The 18,790-nt window shown below is 36.0% G+C and overlaps 1 protein-coding gene across 1 annotated transcript in view; it reads right to left on the minus strand.

The window, feature by feature from the left end:
- Positions 1-245: 245 nt before the first annotated feature.
- Me2 (malic enzyme 2) overlaps positions 246-18,790 on the minus strand; it is a 65,384-nt gene continuing 46,839 nt past the window's right edge. Inside the window, exons 14-16 of the mRNA XM_026393794.2 lie at positions 14,483-14,553; positions 13,425-13,523; positions 246-5,295 (exon numbers count right to left, since the gene is read on the minus strand). Of these exons, the coding sequence (XP_026249579.1) occupies positions 5,128-5,295; positions 13,425-13,523; positions 14,483-14,553 (338 nt within the window). The 3' untranslated portion in view covers positions 246-5,127. The remainder of the gene's footprint in view (positions 5,296-13,424; positions 13,524-14,482; positions 14,554-18,790) is intronic.

The raw sequence follows: 18,790 nt of genomic DNA on the forward strand, positions 1-18,790 counted from the left end.
AATTAAAGAGAAAAGATGAGGAGCACAAGGAATACTTCATGTCTGAATTTAAGTCTAATAATAAATTCCCAGGTCAAGTGTGCATTTGTTTTAAGGGGATAATGCCAAGTTTTTAAAAATTCCTCTACATAGTAGTCTTTAAAAAATGAGGTCATCAAGCATGTTTTATGCATAGGAAAATTTTACTAAGAAAATATAAGAGCATACATCTCATTACAAGTAATATATCACAAAAAGAGAAAAATAATTCACATGACTATGATGTTTTTAGACTGATTCTTGGAACCATCTGTAGGAAAATCTGGTGTGTCTATATGAGAGGCATTCCTCTTAAACTACTATTCCCACAATTACCACAAGAATAGTTGTTCTATCATTTTATCTTAAACACAAAAGTGAGAAAGGCCAAGCAATGAGTTGCAAAGTGTGGCTTCCTTGAAGTCAATGATTAATGCTTACGATGTTATCAAAGGGAAAATACTATCAATTGCAAAAATATGTTTTTAATTTCAGTTGATTTTAAAGCTCCTTGAAATACAATAAAACATTGGGCAGAAATTTTGTCAAATATTTACCTAAAATAGTTCTCTAGAAGTTCCTTATTCCACACACAATTTTACTATTACTACTTTCTAACTGTTCTTATCTTTTTAACAGAAGTTATATATGCAAATAGCACAACAGATACCATTTAGAATACACCTTACAATGCAGATGTACATTGATGTGTAGATTAACAAACTGAATAGTACAATATATAAGTGCATTTCAAATTGATTTGCACAGAAGTTATAGTGGTTGGCAATTCTATGACTACTACTAAAATAAAAGGTATTAGTCAACTATTAAAATCTCTAGTGATATTTATCACATTCAAAACCAAATCCTTATACATCCAATACTTAAAATTTAAAGATTAACAAGTAAGAGGTTTACATTGTATTTAAATTATAAATGGGAACAAAGAAAAATCAAGTGAAGTGGTAAAATGCACTAAGGAGGACTTAAAAATTTTTTCCTGAAAGCTTCTTTTTTCTTCCCCTTTTGGTACCAGGGACTGAACCCAGGAGTGCTTGACCACTGAGCCACATCCCCAGCCCTTTTTATTTTTTAAGATAGGGTCTCACTAAGTTGCTGAACTGGTCTTGAATTCCCAATCCTCCTGCCTCAGCCTCCCAAGCTGCTGGGATTACAGGAGTGAGCTGTCACACCCAGCTAAACTGAAACAATTCTTGAAGATTCAGATAAAATCACCTATAGAGGGCTTTCTTTCCTAAGATGGGTATGAACTAAGAGTCCCAGCTTTGCCACTCATCATGAGATATTCTGTAAGTCATTCAACCTCTCTGTGCCCCTCTCCTTGTCTATGAAACAGGGACAGAAACAGGTTTACTGTGGATTAAATATACAAGATGCTTGGAACACTTAACTCCTGAACAGTGTAGGCACCACCCATACAATTTAGTTTGTTATAACTTGCTAACTGTATGCCAAATGTGTTGGTAATAATTCATCAACTATATAGGAATCAATGATTTCCAAGAACATAGACTTAAAGTTAGGAAAGGGAAAATAATTTTTTCTGGAACATAAAAGGAAATCTGAAAACCGAGGAATATATAACCATACATTTTCTTTACTTATTATTTGATACTGGGGATTGAATCCAGGGGCACTTAACTGAGCTATATCCTCAGCTCTTTTGAGACAGGGTCTTGCTAAATTGCGGAGAGTCTCATTAAGTTGCTGAGGCTGGCCTCAAAGTCACCATCCTTCCAAAGCTTTCCAAATTGCTGGGAGTACAGTTGTGTGCCACCATGTCTGTTTTTCTTTCTTAGTCTTAAAACTTACAGTACACTGAATGTAGAAATAAAACTTTACTTGGAAAACAAAAAACAAAAAGAAAGCCAAGACTTAACAGCCATGTGAAAATGTTGTTTACCCAAAGATACCATACATTCAAGTCATTTGACTCAATGTGTATATTTTGTGCAATAAAACTATGAAAATGTTTCCATTTTTACTTTTCTCTTTGGGTGGCACAGTTTTCCTTATTTAAGAAAGAAAAATAATGTCTCAAAATCTAGCACTACTTAAACTCTCAGTAAGAATCAGTGAATTAACAGTTACGAGTCATGTCTTACTTGAACCTACCTGAATGTACTAAAATTTGAAAATAAAGGTTTAGGTTTTATTTCCCCTCTCTGCTTACATTAAAATCTCTCTCAATTTCAGGTGAGGAAAAAGTTTTCTATAGCTAAATTATCTTGAATATTTTAAATATTAAATCTTACTTTATTTCATCTGCAGTTTAACACTTACATGCTAAAGTGCAAATCACAGAGATTCAGAGTCCATGAATCTATGCAATGTTCTATAGTAAGCAATATGCCTGCAGTTGTACCCACGTGGTCATCTTGGATGAAAATATGGTATTGGGGTTATTTCATTCTTTAGGACTTCCTTTAAATGGATCCCAGTGGAGAGTTTTGAGACTTGTATTATTGTTCTCAATATTACATATGCCCAATAAAGCTGATTTTATTTTGGTGAGTCCAACAGAACACTGAAGATATTTGTGAAAAAAAAGTTATCCTTAAGGGAGACTGAATGAGCCAGAGGAAAAAATCTTACAGTGGCGCATGTCTATAATTTCAGCTATCTTGGGAGGCAGAGGCAGGAGGATTGCACAAGTTCTAGGCCAGCTTGGGCAACTTAACTCAACTTACATTAAAAAGGGCTGTGAATGTAGCTCAGTGGTAGAGAGCTTGCCTAATATGTGCAAGGCCCTGAATTTAATCTTCAATACTGGGAGGTGGGGGAGCCACAGGAGCACCTGTATGCCACCCTAATCCTTAGCCCCATTCTCTTTGGGTCTTCTGTTATCTGGGAACAATGGTTAATGCTCCATACTTATAACATTGTATTTCAGTCTTAATTCATTCATCACTCTTTCACAGAAAATGAAAATACTATTTCTCCAGAGGCTGATAATTTAGAGAAGACAAAGTACAAGGCAAGTTCTATCATTAGGGAATGAATAATCAAATTAAAAAACCTCACAAATATCCATTTGTTAGCTAATCTTTTCTAAGTGAAATTTGGTTGCTAGGTTTCACTTAAGTATGCTACAAATCCAGAATTTAAAATCACACAGTATTCTAGTTTTTATGTATTCTCAGGAAAAAAACTATTTAAAGAGTTCTATATTAATTTTTCTTATAAAAACTCATCAGTTTTTATAAGATAACTAAATATAACAAAACTAATGACAGCTACTCCATGTAAGAGTTTTAGTTGATCTTTTTCATATATATAGAAGCACATAGTATATAAACACTAGTTTTTATAAGATAACTAAATAGTATATAAACACTAGTTTTTATAAGATAACTAAATATAACAAAACTAATGACAGCTACTCCATGTAAGAGTTTCAGTTGATCTTTTTCATATATATAGAAGCACATAGTATATAAACACTAGGCTGAAACAGCACACCACTTGCAATACTGTGGAGCAACGCCTGTTTTCTTTAACAGCAACACAGGTGGTACCTGGAAGCTCATCAGAAATGCAGACTCTCAGGCCTCAACCAGGACCTGCATCAGTGTCAGTCCTCAGCATTGGTCAGCTCTCCAGATGATTCCGATATCTGCTTTAAGGCAGTTGTGAGGGCAAGTATGTCTGTGTCAGAACCACCTTCAAGAACTTGCTCAAACTATAGCTGCTAGGGGTCTGCCCCTAATAGCCTGGGGCAGGGCCAGGGGCAGAAATGGAGGGAGTTGGGGCAGAGGCATCTCTTAGTGTTTAGTATTGTGGATTGAAGCCAGAAGTAGTCTACCACTGAGCTACATTCCCAGCTCCCCATCTTTTTCTAATTTTATGAGACAAGATTACTATTGTAGAATGAACATTTAAAAGTTTTGCTTCTTGCAGCACATAAGGCAGACAGATACTATAGCTATACCGCCATATTTTAAGATGCTTCTGGATCTTCCTTTAAAAATCTCTAATATGTAAGCTACACAAGAAACTGGTCTCTTTAGCCAGTTATTATCTATTTTACTGGGATTAAAAATGGCATCTCCTGGTCTGAACACCTTCCTTATTCATCCCTACTTAGCTCTGAAAAGTAATAAATTCACCTTTAATAGAGAAAGAGTTGTCACCACTAACAACATTCAAGGGAATGCATTGTAGGAGAATCCCAAAACTATTTTGAGTAATAAAGAACCTCAGTTGGATAGGGTATAGTTCCTCCAGTTAAATACAGCTCATTCAGATGTAAACCACTACTGATTTATTTTAAAAAGTAAACGAGATTAGTTGTAATGTATGCTTTAGGCATCCTATATGCCCTCAACTAGAAATTAAAAAAACAAAAAAAACCCAATGTATTTTCATTATAAGCAAACCTACATTTCTAGTTGGGCAATAAGGTAGCATAACTGAAGCAATTAAGTTTAAGACATTACTTTATTAAATAAAAATCATTTTTACACACTGTTGCAAAAGACTGCTTTGTCTAAAGGCAATAGTAGTTCCCATAACTCTCTCCTAATGTTATAGTTAAACCTTGATTAGTTCCAGAAAATAAAAGGGAAAAAATTTTCTTATTTCTCTAGTTCTGTGTATTATAAAATAATTTCAGAGCATGAAGGTAAAATGAAGCAGATAAAGTTTTACATACTGACAATTTTCTTTGAATTTTGTTTAAAATTTGGCTGCTTTGCAAAATATGCCCTCATATCCACAGAAATAAACTTCTATTTTTGTAGAACTAACCGGATGATGGAAGATTGTTACTTATAACAGTAAATAACAAATACTTTGGCAAGCAGGACCAAAAATACAAGTGAAGACATCCATAGACACATTTTAAACATCTCTTGGGTGTTGTATGGCTACAAATAAGGACATTAAGCATTATGGTTGATTGTAGGGTATTGGTGGACCTTAATACAGTCAACACATCCACCTCCAACAGACATGGACATACATGGGTTAAGTCAAGTAAAGTAGTGGGGGAAGAAAAAAAAATACGGAAACACCATAAATCTGATAACATCTCTCAAAAAAGGGGCTTCCCTGAAGCATGGGAAATATTTATTGGTGTGAGTGCTTCTATTCTGTTATCTGGGGAGGTCTTGATGCAGATTCTGGCCATTCATACATATCGGGCAGCAAGGAATCATATTCACTTCGCCATATTCTTTCTTTAATATACTTGGTCTTGTCTTCAGGCTCTGGGTATCGGAAAGCCATTTTATTAGCATATAGGTATTCTGTAACCTGAAAAACAAAGAAGATTATTGTATAGGCTCTCATAGAAAATATTACAACACAAGAACTAAATTTAGAAGAATAGTATTTCTTCTTTTTAAGAATAAAAAAAAATAAAATTACTTTGACTTACTTCAAAACATTCAGAAACTATTCAAAGTTTAAAAGACAAAATAAACCAGATGTGGGGGTACACATCTGTAATCCCAACAACTCCAGGGACTGAGGCAGGAGGTTCCCAAGTTCAAGGCCAGCCCTAGCAACTTAACAAGGCCCTAATAAACTTAGTGAGACCCTTTCTTAAAATAAAAAAATTAATAAAAGGACTGGGGGTGTGGTGCAGTGGTAAAGTATCCCTGGGTTCAATGTTCAGTGCCAAAAAAAAAAAAAAAAGACTTGTCATCTTACAATGTATTTATAAAGTGTTTTAATTACGGCCCTGACCAAGAATTATTATAGCACTTCCCTAATAGTGCAGTCAAAAAAAAAATTATCACTTCAGTAGACACACCTGGATGATCTGTCCAGCGCATCACTCCTCAAAGCCCTACTGAAAGAGCGAGCTTAGGGAACGCCAGATGTGTAGGACTTTACTTCCTAGTCATAGCTGACTTGACAGAGGTGAAAACCTAATACAAAGCAAGTCAGATGTCTTTGTTTTAGAATATGGACTGAGTCACAGATATAATAATCATGTGTTCAACACCAAAAATAAAGTGCAATGAATGGATTACTGATCTCTGCAACCAAGCTAAGTACCACAGTAAGCGGTGAGGATAAACCTCTAGCTTTAGTCTGATAAAATGAGGAATGTAAAAAGCTTCCTCACAGGGAGCTTGCCATCCAGTTATCACATTATGGTTTCATTTCAAATTTTAAAAGCATTGTGACACATGGTAAAATAAATCCAAACTTCCTTCTCCTCTTCTAATTCCCATTCCAAATTGTGACCACTATTCACATTTCTTATATCAGTTTTTCTGAAAGAAAAGTTTAAGAAAATGGTCAATAAAAATAATCTATGAAGTCAGGTATGATGGTGCACACCTATAATCCCAGCAACTCAGGAGGCTGAAGCAGAAAAATCTTGCATTTAAGGCTAGACTTAGCAAGACCCTGTCTCAAGATAAAAAATAAAAGAACTGGTAATATAGTGCAGTGTTAAAGTGCCCATGGGTTCAACCCCAAGTACCAACCCCCCCCCCCAAAAAAAAAAACCCAAAACAAAACTCTGGTTACAAGAGCTCAATCTCTAATGTTATATTATGTAATGGAAAATGTGCTCTGTCTATTGCCCAAACTGTCCTCAAGTTTTTATAAAAAAAAGGAAAAAAGTTTTCTGCTTCTAGGAAGAGAAAACAAAACATACTTTCCCCCTATCCTGTCCACAAAGTACAACCAAAAATGCTTAACACTGAACATGAAACAACCGTTAAGACAACTCTAAGAGGAGGAGAGAAAAGGCAGGCCAGCAAAGAGCCTAGAGACATGAGGAACAACACAGTGGCTTCATGTATCCCAGATTTTTAGATGAAAAAGCCAGCAGCCCTCACACACCAAGAGATGCAGACAAAAAACACCTCAACAAATGGCTGCTTTCTCTAGCTGAAGGATCAGAAGGCCAGCTTAACAGACAGAAAAACTTTCAGTCAATAGCCATTCTACTCCAGTCAAACACCACAGAAAAAATTTTGGTCCAGCCTACCTCTGCTAACAAAAGGTGAGTGAGGAGTTTAGACTTCCATCAAGGCTATAATGTGGTACCATAGGAGCCCTACCAGGGTAGTGTCAGAGCCAGGACTTTCATCCCCACTGGTCAGCAAGAAGGACCTTATCTCCTCAACCACCCTGCTGCCCACACTGTCAGTGGAGACCATGTGGAAAACTTCTATCCTTAATCAGTCACCTCCCCAGTGCCAGGCCACTGGATGGTATCAGAGAAGGACTACAGAACACTTGGGACCTTGTTCATTGTCCTGTGGTAATGAGGTCACCAAAGTGCAGTGTCAGGACAAAGTATTACTGATGGGGAGGCTCCCCTCTCAGGAGTCAACAGAGGAAGTGGGAAACCTGCAGTGAAATGAAGCACATACCCCAAAGCAATATCAGAGAAAGTCATTTAAAGATTTAAGAAATAGTTAGACTCTAGGTCTCAATTAAAAGAAAAAAAGAAACAAAAAACTAAAAAGTACTTATCATACCAAGAATCAGGACCATATCAAACTAGGAAAAAGAGTCAGTAGATGTTAAAACCAAGATGGCAGAGATGTTAAAATTATCTGACAAAGATTTTGAAGTAGCCATGATAAAAATGCCTCAGAGGAGCCAGAGCCAAGGTGGAAAGTTGCAGGCGCTGGGAGGGCAGGGATGGGGTGGCTGGAGTTAAAGGCCAAGTGTGGGAATGTTTATTGAAAAGAACATGCTGGGAGAACCCAGCCCTCACATCTCGGGGATTTGGGAACTGGCTGTCTGCAGTGGAGAGCCCTGCCAGATGAGTTCAGCCGTTCCCACTTCATAAAGTTCCTGGTGCAAAAATGAATGGCAAACCCAGCCATGAATGTGACTTCTTAAAGAAGATTATTGAAACAAATGGTCCTGCTTTTTCAAATCTGCCCTGGTGGTCAGGAGGAGGAAAGTAGGGAGGAAAACTCCCTGGTCATTTGCAAACATCCCTGTCCAGCTTCAGAAGACACTAGTGTCTAATGGCACCACAAGAAAACGTGTGTTGTTAAGATTTCTCCCCTGAATGGAAGATTCTGGATCTGGTTGCCAGCAGATATTGCAAGAGTGTCAGGGATCGTGAAAGGGAAGAATCATATGTTTCTGACCCCAAAATAACACGATCCCAGACTGTCCCTGGGCTGTAGAACTTGAAGACACATGTTAGATAGGCAGCTCGAGGAAGAGACATACTGATTACATATCTCATGGGCCGTCACTCTCTTCACTTCATAACATCACATATGTCACGGTGATTTTTCAGATTACTCTCAACCTAGATACCCTAGATATTCAGATCTCGTTTCTCCAGTGACTCTGCTGGCATCTTCCCTTGGAACTAGTTTTACTTCCTCACTTGCTGTTGGCATCACTTCTTAGATCTTTGCCATGGTATCTGGGTGCCTCCCAAACCCCCAAGTCTACAGAAGCTTTTCCTAGACTGCGGAGTCCTTGGGCCTTTATATCTCCTGATCACTCAAAATGACATCAAACCTCACAAGATTATCTGGCCTTGCTGCTTCTGGATCTACTATCCAGCCCAGCTTTTACCCCTGGATCTTTTCACTGTGTTCAAGGCCAGGGCAGGTGAGATCATTCCAGTTGCTCTTTCATGCTTAAGAAACTTGATAAATTAAGTTGTGTGGGGTCCTGGCAGGCAATACATTTGAGCAGAGTACAGTGGCCATCTGTGGACCAGTCCCTTATCCCTTTTTAAAAGTACATACTCAAAAAAAAAAAAAAAAAAAGCCTCAGAAAGCAATGTTACACATGCTCGACACAAATGAAATTAGAGTCTCAGCAAACAAAATAGAAACTTGCAGTAAATTAAAAAGAGATATAAGGACTCATATGAAAATTTTAGTTCTAAAAATATGTGAATAACTGAAATAGAAAATTTAATAGATTAGGGCTTGTGTTGTGGCTCAGTGGTAGCACGCTCGCCTAGCAAGTGAAAGGCCCTGGGTTTGATCCTCAGCACCACATAAAAACAAATAAAGGTATTGTGTCCAACTACAATTAAAAAAAATAAATAAATATTAAAAAAAAAGAAAAGAAAATTTAGTAGATTAGATTCACAGCTGAATGAGGGGAACAGAGGAAAGAAATCAGTGAACTAGAAGATAGAAAAACAGAAATTATTCAATTGGGAAAACAAACTTGGAACAAACAAATCCCCAAAAGCAAAACAGCATGCCACAGACCTATGTAACAAAAAATCTAAAATGCAAATTATCAGAGTCTGGGAAAAGGAGAAAAGGGTTGAGCACTGCTGATAAATATTCAAATAATGACTGAAACCTCCTAAATTTGGCAATAAGTATAAACTACAGATTCAAAAAGCAAATTCCAAATATATCAAAGGAATCCACACTAAGAAGCATCATAATTAAATTTCCAAAAAATAAAGACAAAGAAAAATTCTCTCTTTTTTTTTTTGTACCAGAAATTGAATTCAGGGGCACTTAACCACTGAGCCACATCCCCAGCCCTTTTTATTTTTTATTTTGAGACAGGTACTTACTAAGTTGCTTAAGACCTTGCTCAGTTGCTGAGGCTGGCTGTGAACTCACGATCCTATTGCTTCAGCCTCCCAAGATGCTGGGATTACAGGCATGCGTGACGGAGCCCAGAATGACAGTGGGTTTCTCAACAGAAAACATAATGGCAGAGGGAAGTAGTAAATTCTTCGAGTGCTAAAAGAAAAGAATTGCCAATCTAGAACACTATATCTACTAAAAATATCTTCTAGAAATGACAGGGAAATCAAGACATTCTCAGAGTGAGGAAAATTAAGAATATAAGGATGACTAAAAGAATTTCTCTAGCTTGGCATGGTGGTGCACACTTATAATCCCGGCAATTTAGGAGGCTGAGGCAGGAGGATCGTAAATTCAAAGCCAACCTCAGCAACTAAGGGTGGGAATGTGGCTCAATGGTTTAAGTGCCCCTGGGTTCTATGCTAGTACCAAAAAAGAATTTATCTAAACACCAAGGGCATGATGGAGAAGAAACACTTCAAAACATCAGGAAGGAAGAAAGTATGGTGAACAAAAATAAGGGTAAATTCAGCCTGGCAATAGTAGCAGAATGTAATTGTTAAGTATGTAATACTATAGTAACCACCACAAAGCTATACAAAGAGATAGGCTAAGAAAATTCTATAATGGTTGGGCTGGGGTTGTGGCACAGTGGTAGAGTGCTCGCCTAGCATGTGTGAGCACTGGGTTTGATTCTCAGGACCACATAAGCAAATAAATAAATAAATGTCTATCAATAACTTAAAAAAAAAAGACACGTAACCCTAAGTGTGTATGTACCCAACAAGAGTTGCATAATATGTGAAGCAGGAAGGAAACAAAAAAAGAACTGGAGAAATAAATCCACGACTATAATTAGGAGTAAAACATCTCTCTTTCAATGATTTTCAGAACTACTACACCAGAAAATCATCAAAGATACAGAATACCAATATCACTATCAATTAGTTAAGAATCAACTAGTTAAGATCTAATTGAAATTTGTACAATATGCCATCCAATAATAGCAAAATACATATATACCCATCTTAAATGTAGGCACTAAACAAAAAAAATACTAGAACCAAACAAACTCAGAACTACAGCTAGTCAGAGCCATGATAGCTTAAAATACATTGTCTGGTTCTGCCCATAAGTGGCTTGCCACTGCCCTCAGAATGAATTCCAGATTTATTGATGTAATTACAACGATTCCCCCCAACCTTGCCTCCTCCTCTTTTTCATTTCAAAATTCTCTCCTTTTTTGTGTCCGTTTTCTAGACACATGAGGCTTTTTCCAGGTTCACATATATCCCACATTCTTTTTTGCCTTTGAATCTTTGTATATACAAGTGCCTCTGCAGTAACCTCTTGTTTCCTAATCTAGGTAATTCCTCAGTCCTATGATATATGAGATACTAACAGGACATCCATCAGTATATTAGCTCCCAGCTAACTCAAAGTAGAATGAAGATCTCCATGTCATTGGTATTCAAAAGTTCTTGGACCATTAGCATAGCATTACCAAAAAACTTGCTGGAAATGTAAATTCGTGGACTCCATCCCAGACCTACAGAACCTCTCTATTCCAGACTTTACAAAGTCTGTTACTATTAGAGACTGGTAGTAAGGTCCTGGAGTCTGAACAAGTTCTCCAAAGTTGGGCACAGTAGTGTACACCTGCAACCTCAGCTTCTATCAACTGAGCTATATTCCTAGCCCTGGCCTCAAACTTGTGATCCTCCTGCCTTAGTCTCCAGAGTTGCTCAGATTATAGGTATGTACCACTATACCTGGCTACAAGCTGACTATAAACTTTCAGATCTTCTCTTATGCCATTTTCCTCTCTGTACCTTAGATACCAGCTCAACTGCACTGGCTGCTATTTCCTAAAAATAATATCCATTACCAATTTCCAATCTGTGCTTAGGCTATGTGTCGCGACCCCCTTGCCCGCAAGGAAGACGCAACTCAGGAATCTTCTTTCAGCAGTTTATTCAGGCCTTTACTTATGTGTCTCTGGAAGCTTCTCCTTCTAACCCGCACTCCTCAGCCTAATAAAGCATTCCAAGCCCCAATGCAAAGCCGCCACGTGGATCTTTCTCATAGGGTGTTCTACAGCTACGTGCCAACTCTCCCAAAATAAGGAGTTGTTATCACAGGCCACGGCGCTTATCAGCGCCATCTTGTAATGGCGACCACGGTCCGCTGACACGGCTCACCACAGCTATGAGCATTAAAATACTGTTAACAATAATATTAAAAGGGCATAAACTTATGATTGTCTATTGCAAGCTGCATATGTGGCTGGAAAATTCCACATCCAATCTTGATGTTTAAGAAAATCTTAGTAAACTAGAATAGAAGCCTACCTTCTTTAGATATACATATTTAAAAAATACATTTGCAGATGATTTGAAACTCAGAAGTTCCAAAGAACCGAGAAACAATTAAAACAATTAAAGTTGAGCTGGGTGGGCTGGTGCACGCCTGAAATCCCAGCAACTCAGGAGGATCATGAGTTCAAAGCCAGCCTCAGCAATGGTGAGGCACTAAGCAACTCTGTGACACCCTGTTTCTAAATAAAACACAAACTATGGCTAGGGATGTGGCTCAGTGGTTGAGTACCCCTGAGTTCAATCCCTAGTAACGCCCCCCCCCCCCCCCGCAAAAGAATTAAAGTTGTTCAGTAAACAAACTGGTTATCAAGCAAATCCAAGTATTCATTCCTTTCCTCTATATAAGAAATAATCAGTGAGAAAAAATATATATAGGAAAAAACATTTTTATACAGAATAACAAAAATTTAAAAATATTTAGAAAAGAATACGCTATATGTTATATTCAGATGAAGAAAAGAAAATTATACTGAAAAGCTTTTTAAAAAGAATTTTAGAAAGAGATATTGATTGAGAATCCTAGGTATTCCAGAGGTTGAGTCTAGTCTGGGCAACTTTGTGAAACCCTGTCTCATGAAAAAAGGGATGGGGACAGGACCCTGGGTTCAATTCTCAGTACTGCCCCTACCCCAAAACTCCAAATAAAGAAAGATACACTCATATCTAATAGTTCAATGTAAATTAGTACTTTTTCCTCTGAAGAAACATTTGACAATGAATATTAGAAATCTTAAGCATGTTAATATGATTTATTCTTAAGATTAGAATTCATCCAAAAGCCATCACAGGATGGGGATGTGGCTAAATGGCAGAGTGCTTGCCTAGCTTACATGAGGCCCTGGGTCTGATTCTCAGCACCACAAAAAAAAAAAAAAAAAAAAAAAAAATCATGAATTCACATAAAGATTTACCTATAAGGATGTTCAGAACAGCCTTATTACTAACAATAAGAAACTAAAAATGCTTAAATATTCAAAAATAAAGATGATTAAACATTATAATACAATAATAAGAGGATACCAATCAGTATTAGTGACCACACATAAGACTATTTATTGACTTACACAGAAAAGTTTATATTAAATGGGAAAGTACAGTTAGAAATCAATTATTAAAAATAGACACAGGTGATTATATGCATGTATGTATGAATGTATGTGCTTACAAAGAAAGAAAGAAAGACTAGAAGGCAAAAAAAACCTCTAAAATAATAATGTATATTATATTTTGGTAATAAAAAATATGAAAAATTTCTTTGCATCCTTCTCCATGTTTTGAATTATCTCTAACAAAATAATATTACTCATACAAGAAAATGTCATTAAAATTTATGAAGAGGGGCTGGAGTGTAGCTCAGTGGTAAAGCGCTTGCCTAGCATGTGTAAGGCACTGGGTTCAATCCTTAGCATCTCATAAAAATAAATAAAATAAAGACATTCTGTCCATCTACAACTACAAAAAAAAAATTAAAAAAATTTATGAAGAGGTATAAATTACTTACTTTAATAGCAATGTTAATAGAAACTTCTTGAATATTAGCAAGTGGTGGGTAAAGTCTCCCCTGAGCTAACTCTTCATCTGTCAATTGACTTGTCAGTGCCTGTAAAGAAAAGCATAATTTTACTTCTGTTAGTTTAAATAACAGAAAGATCTATTAAAATGAAAAAAATCAGTGGAGAAAGAGAAAAGCATAGGTAACAAAATTCTTATTTTTTTGCAGGAATACATAAACCTCTACAGAAATTAAAACTGTTGGGCTGGGGATGTGGCTCAAGCGGTAGCATGCTTGCCTGGCATGCGTGCGGCTGGGGTTTGATCCTCAGCACCACATACCAACAAAGATGTTGTGTCCACCGAGAACTAGAAAATAAATATTAAAAAAAAAAATTCTCTCTCTCTCTCCTCTCTCACTCTCTTAAAAAAAAAAAAACTGTTTATACAAGAAATAAAACAGATTTTTTTTGATGCATTCTACCCAATACATAGAAAGCCTGGCAAAATTACAATATCTACTAAGAAAATAGACATCAGTATTTGTATTAATGTGATTTCTTCAGAATTTCTATTGCAAAGTCCAGTAGCCAGAATTCCAAATAAACTATCTCCATTAAAAATACGGAGAGGGGCTAGAGTTGTGGCTCTGCAGTAGAGCACTTGCCTAGCATGAGCAAGGCCCTGGGTTTGATCCACATAAAAATAAATTAATTAATTAAAGATATTGTATCCAACTGTAACTAAAACATAAATAAAAATACTAAGATATTTATATATTTATATCTATATTGTCTGTCATGGAACCTTTATATTCTCTCTCTCTCTCTCTCTCTCTCACACACACACACACACACACACACACGCATGCACGCAGAAGTTTTAAACATCATAAATATGAAAGAATTCATAGTTTACAACCAAATGTTTAAAAGTAGACAGGCAAATAAAAAAAGCCATGGGTGGTAACTTCCCTTTCATTAATAGGGCAGAGTTAAACCATTCTCTATTTTAAGACCCATTCATCTTTATAATTATTCTTTTATAAGATAAACATTTTAAACTTACCTTTGCAGCTTCTAGGAAAACATTATCACTGATATGTCGAGTTTGACAGAGAATAACAGCTAAAGCCACACCTGAAAGAAATTTTGAGTACTTTATTTAGTAAGGTCACTTTTCAAATTACGAAAGGGGCCAAATTCCTATAACAAAGTACAGAAGCAGTAATTTACTCCCATCCCAAACAACCCTCAAGAAAAAACAAAAATCTGAGCTAAAAATCAAACCAAATGATTCCTGTTAACTTACAATTGTTATTTGCTTAAGGATGTTATTTTAGAAATAAACGGCTTCTCAATTTAATTTTTAAGTTCACCAAAATTACAAATGCATGTAATCCATCAATATTCATTACAAAAAACACCAATTTCCAGTCTACCTCTAGCCCTCCACTTCTTGCTCAAGAAAAGGAACTACTTTCAATTCATTATTTTAATATTTCTCTCACCCTTAAATAAATTGCTTATATTTCTTCTTATTTGGGGGTTCTAGATATTATTGTTTCTTTCTGGGAAGCAAATATCTAGCTCTCCCCATATTTTCAACCTTTTCCCTTCTTCCCAATATAACAAGCACAAGTTTGGTTTAATCGACCCTCAAAATTTATGTCATTATGGGGCTGGGGTTGTAGCTCAATGGTAGAGTGCTTGCCTAGCATGTGTGGGGCACTGGGTTTGATTCTCATTTATATTTATAAATAAATAAATAAATAAATAAAATAAAGGTCCTTCAACAATAAAAGTATTTAAAAAAATTTATGTCATCATGACTTCATAGGCACTGTTCACATCCAAATGCTGTATCATGATTACTTTTGCTCTTCTGTATAAAGTTCTGTTTCCCCTGAAGTTAATTATTGTTCTGTTTTCCCCATTATTTTGACTTTTCAGTACCTAATTTCATCCTGCAACTCTCCCCCAACTGAAAAAAATCTATTCTGGCTCCCTTGTATATTCTCTAATTTCATACTCTAGCATAAACATCTGCTGAAGCTCTATAGTCTGGTCAGGTTGTTCTCCATTCCAGATGGGGAACTGTCGGTCATCCTGGAAACCCTGGTATCAGCATGGGGATTCTCTTTGCTTTTGGGACCATTTCCTATCTTCCTAGTGTTTTATTTATTTATTTTTAAAAACTCTTTCAGGGCATACTTTCCATGGGTTTTCCGAAAAACAGTGTATGAGGGATACATTTTTTGAAACTTGCATTTCTGAAAATGTGCATGCTTGTCTACTTCTTTCCACTTATTTCATTATCTAGGTTTGGAATTTTGTTTAGAAATAATTCTCTTAGAATTGTGAGGTATCATTCCAATATCTCCTGACTTCCTGTGTTGGTGACAAGTCCAGTGTCAACATGGTTCCAGACCCTTTTTTTTTTTTTCATCTCTAGAAACATATAGGATCTTTGCTTTTGTACCTCTGTTCTTCAATTTTATAACACTGCCTTGAGGTACACTTTTGCCCACCATGGTGAATACTCAGTGCTAAGCCATTCCGACCTGAAAACCTGAGTCTTTCTGTTTGAGGAAATGTTCATGAAGTCTTTGAAGCCCCCTTCCTGATCTTTCTGTTCTCTTATCCTAGAGTTTCTCATTACTTCCTGGACTAACCCTTTAATTATCTTTATTTCCCATGTCTTGTCCTTTGCTCTATTTTGAGGTGACTTTCTTAACATCTTCTCTAATCTTTCTGCTCACATACTTTTTTTTAAGAGCTTGTTTTGGAACATAATCTTTTTGTCTCCATGACAATATTGAAAGTTAGAAAAAACTTTCCACCTCTTATCACAGTCCTTTTTTGTCTCCAATATGCCCTTTTTTGCTTATCTGCTCTGGTTTCTTATTTTCCTTTAATGACTAGAAATCTGAACATTTCTAATGTTTGGAGTGGTACATATGAGCACAACAGTGTCACCCTCTCTGAGCACAGCTGTAGAATGATGTGGCTTTCAATCATCCTACTGAAGAATTAGAAGATTGACACCTCTGTTCTCAGCTGTATCTGGTGACTCCCATTTTAGGTACTGTTTTATTTATTCCAATAATATGCCATCATCATTGCAGAGATGGGAAGAACATTCATTCAACTACCAAGGGAAAAAAAGAGGATCACATAATTAGCAGCTGCCTTATTTTAATGGAGCCTACCACACATACGTATCTGTGTGTGTGTGTGTGTGTGTGTGTGTATATATATATATATATATATATATATATATGTATATATCTCAAACTTTTTAGTTGTAGATGGACACAATATCTGTATTTATTTATTTATTTTTATGTGCTGCTGAGAATTGAACCCAGTGGAACTGGTGAACATCTCACACTTGCTAGGCAAGCACTCTACCATTAAGCCACAACACCAGCCTGGTACATATATTTTTAAAGTAAAGCATATGATTCATGTATATTTTTTAAAGTATCTTTTTAAAAGTATTTTTTAGTTGTTGATGGACCTTTATTTTATTTATTTGTATATGGTACTGAGAATTAAACCCAGTGCCTCACACGTGCTAGGCAAGTGCTCTGCCACTGAGCCACAACCCCAGCCCCATCATGTAGATATTTAAATGTTTGGGATTAAATCTACTGTCTTCCTATATTTGCCAAGTCCAGTATATATTCCTTTTTCTGGGTTGTTTAATAATATTGTTTTACCCCCTAATAAATTTTAATTTATCATAAATTTTAAGTTTTTTTCTAGTTTTTGAGTGGTTATCCTAAAATTTAGAACATGTCCATAAGTAATCAAAATTCCATATTAATTTTAATTTTTCTGCCAGAGAATGCAAGTCCCTCATAATAGTTTAATTCTATTTAACCTAAAAGCATTCTTGTTATTTTATATCCATGTAGTTTTCTAAATACCATGTGGTTACAGTTGAGCTCTCTGTACACAATACTGGTTTTGTTTTACATGCATATTCACAACTTTTGCTTTTCATTCTTTCCTTCATCTTTAAGCTTCTATTTGGGATTTTACTATTGCCTAAGGAACAATATTTCCCTTCCTTTCATACAAGTGTGTAGGTGGTGAATTCTGTTTTCTGAAATGTCTTCATTTTGCCTTACTTCTTCCAAGATTTTCACTGTGATGATCTAGGTTGGCAAGTATTTCCTAAAAGTAAAATAAACATATAATCCCACTGCCTTTCGGCATATTGTTAAGGAGTCCAATGTCAGCCTAAGAGTTGTTCCTTTGAAAGAAATATTTTTGATCTGGTTGCTTTCATATTTTCTCCTTGTTGTGATTTTTCTGAAATCTCACAATGAGGTTCCTGAGTAGATTTTTAAAACCTATCCTGCGTAGGTTTCAATGAGCTTCTTGACTACTGTCATTTACCAGTTCCAAGAACTTCTTGGCCAAAGGCCTGCAAATGTTGACTCTGCTTTATTCTCACTTTCTTCTAGGACTTCAGTTAAAAATACAACATTAAAGATATATCTCTTACCTATTTTTTTGTATTTTCCTTTCTGTCTTTGTGCTTTGTTCTCTATTGTCTCTTCTCAGATAGTTTCTGAGTTGACCAATTCTCTTTGGTCTATTCTGCTATAAGCCTCATTTACAATTCAGTTCTTATTGTTATTTTTGAATTCTAGAATTCAGTAGTTTTTGGCTGAGGTTTTCGAGCTTGGCTTTATCTCTATAAACTTAATAAGCATTTTGGTTTCTTAGCACTTGTCTTATATGTAGAATTTTAGCAGGTCTGTTTTTCTTGTGGTCTCTGCTGGCTTTGGCTTGTGTTGTCATGTCTCTTTATGTGTCTCATTATCTTTAGAAAAATAATCTGAAGACTTAGAATACTGTTATTTCAGAGAAGGTTTGTTTGCTTCTGTTGGGCCCTTGCTGGCACTGGCAGTCCAGAACAAAGGCTTGAGGTTTTCTAGATCACCCACTGCCACTGCAAACCATAACCCCATTCCAAAGTACAGTCCTTTTGGGTTTCAGACTGGAGAGGGAAGGGTTCTTTCCTGAATTTTGATCTGGAAAACATTTTATTAGAGCCAATGTCTGATTAGCCTATTGACCCTTTTAAGGTTGTTTTGTTTTTAAAATTTCATACAGTTATTACAAGTAATTCCAAAACAATCAGAGCCTTAAGTTTTTAGTTGCTTTACATACAGACTCTGAGACAATCTTCCTGTTTAAAGGCCATTTTTATCTCCACTGCCAGGTCATTTTTCATGTTCACATTTGTGGTGCTAATAATTTTTATTAATAAAGTTAGAATTTAAAAAAATATTTTTTAGTTGTATATGGACATAATAACTTTATTTTATTTTATGTGGTGCTAAGGCTAAAACCCAGT

The sequence above is a fragment of the Urocitellus parryii genome, chromosome 13 (genome assembly GCF_045843805.1).
Source record: "Urocitellus parryii isolate mUroPar1 chromosome 13, mUroPar1.hap1, whole genome shotgun sequence".
In the NCBI taxonomy this organism is placed as follows: Eukaryota; Metazoa; Chordata; class Mammalia; order Rodentia; family Sciuridae; genus Urocitellus; species Urocitellus parryii.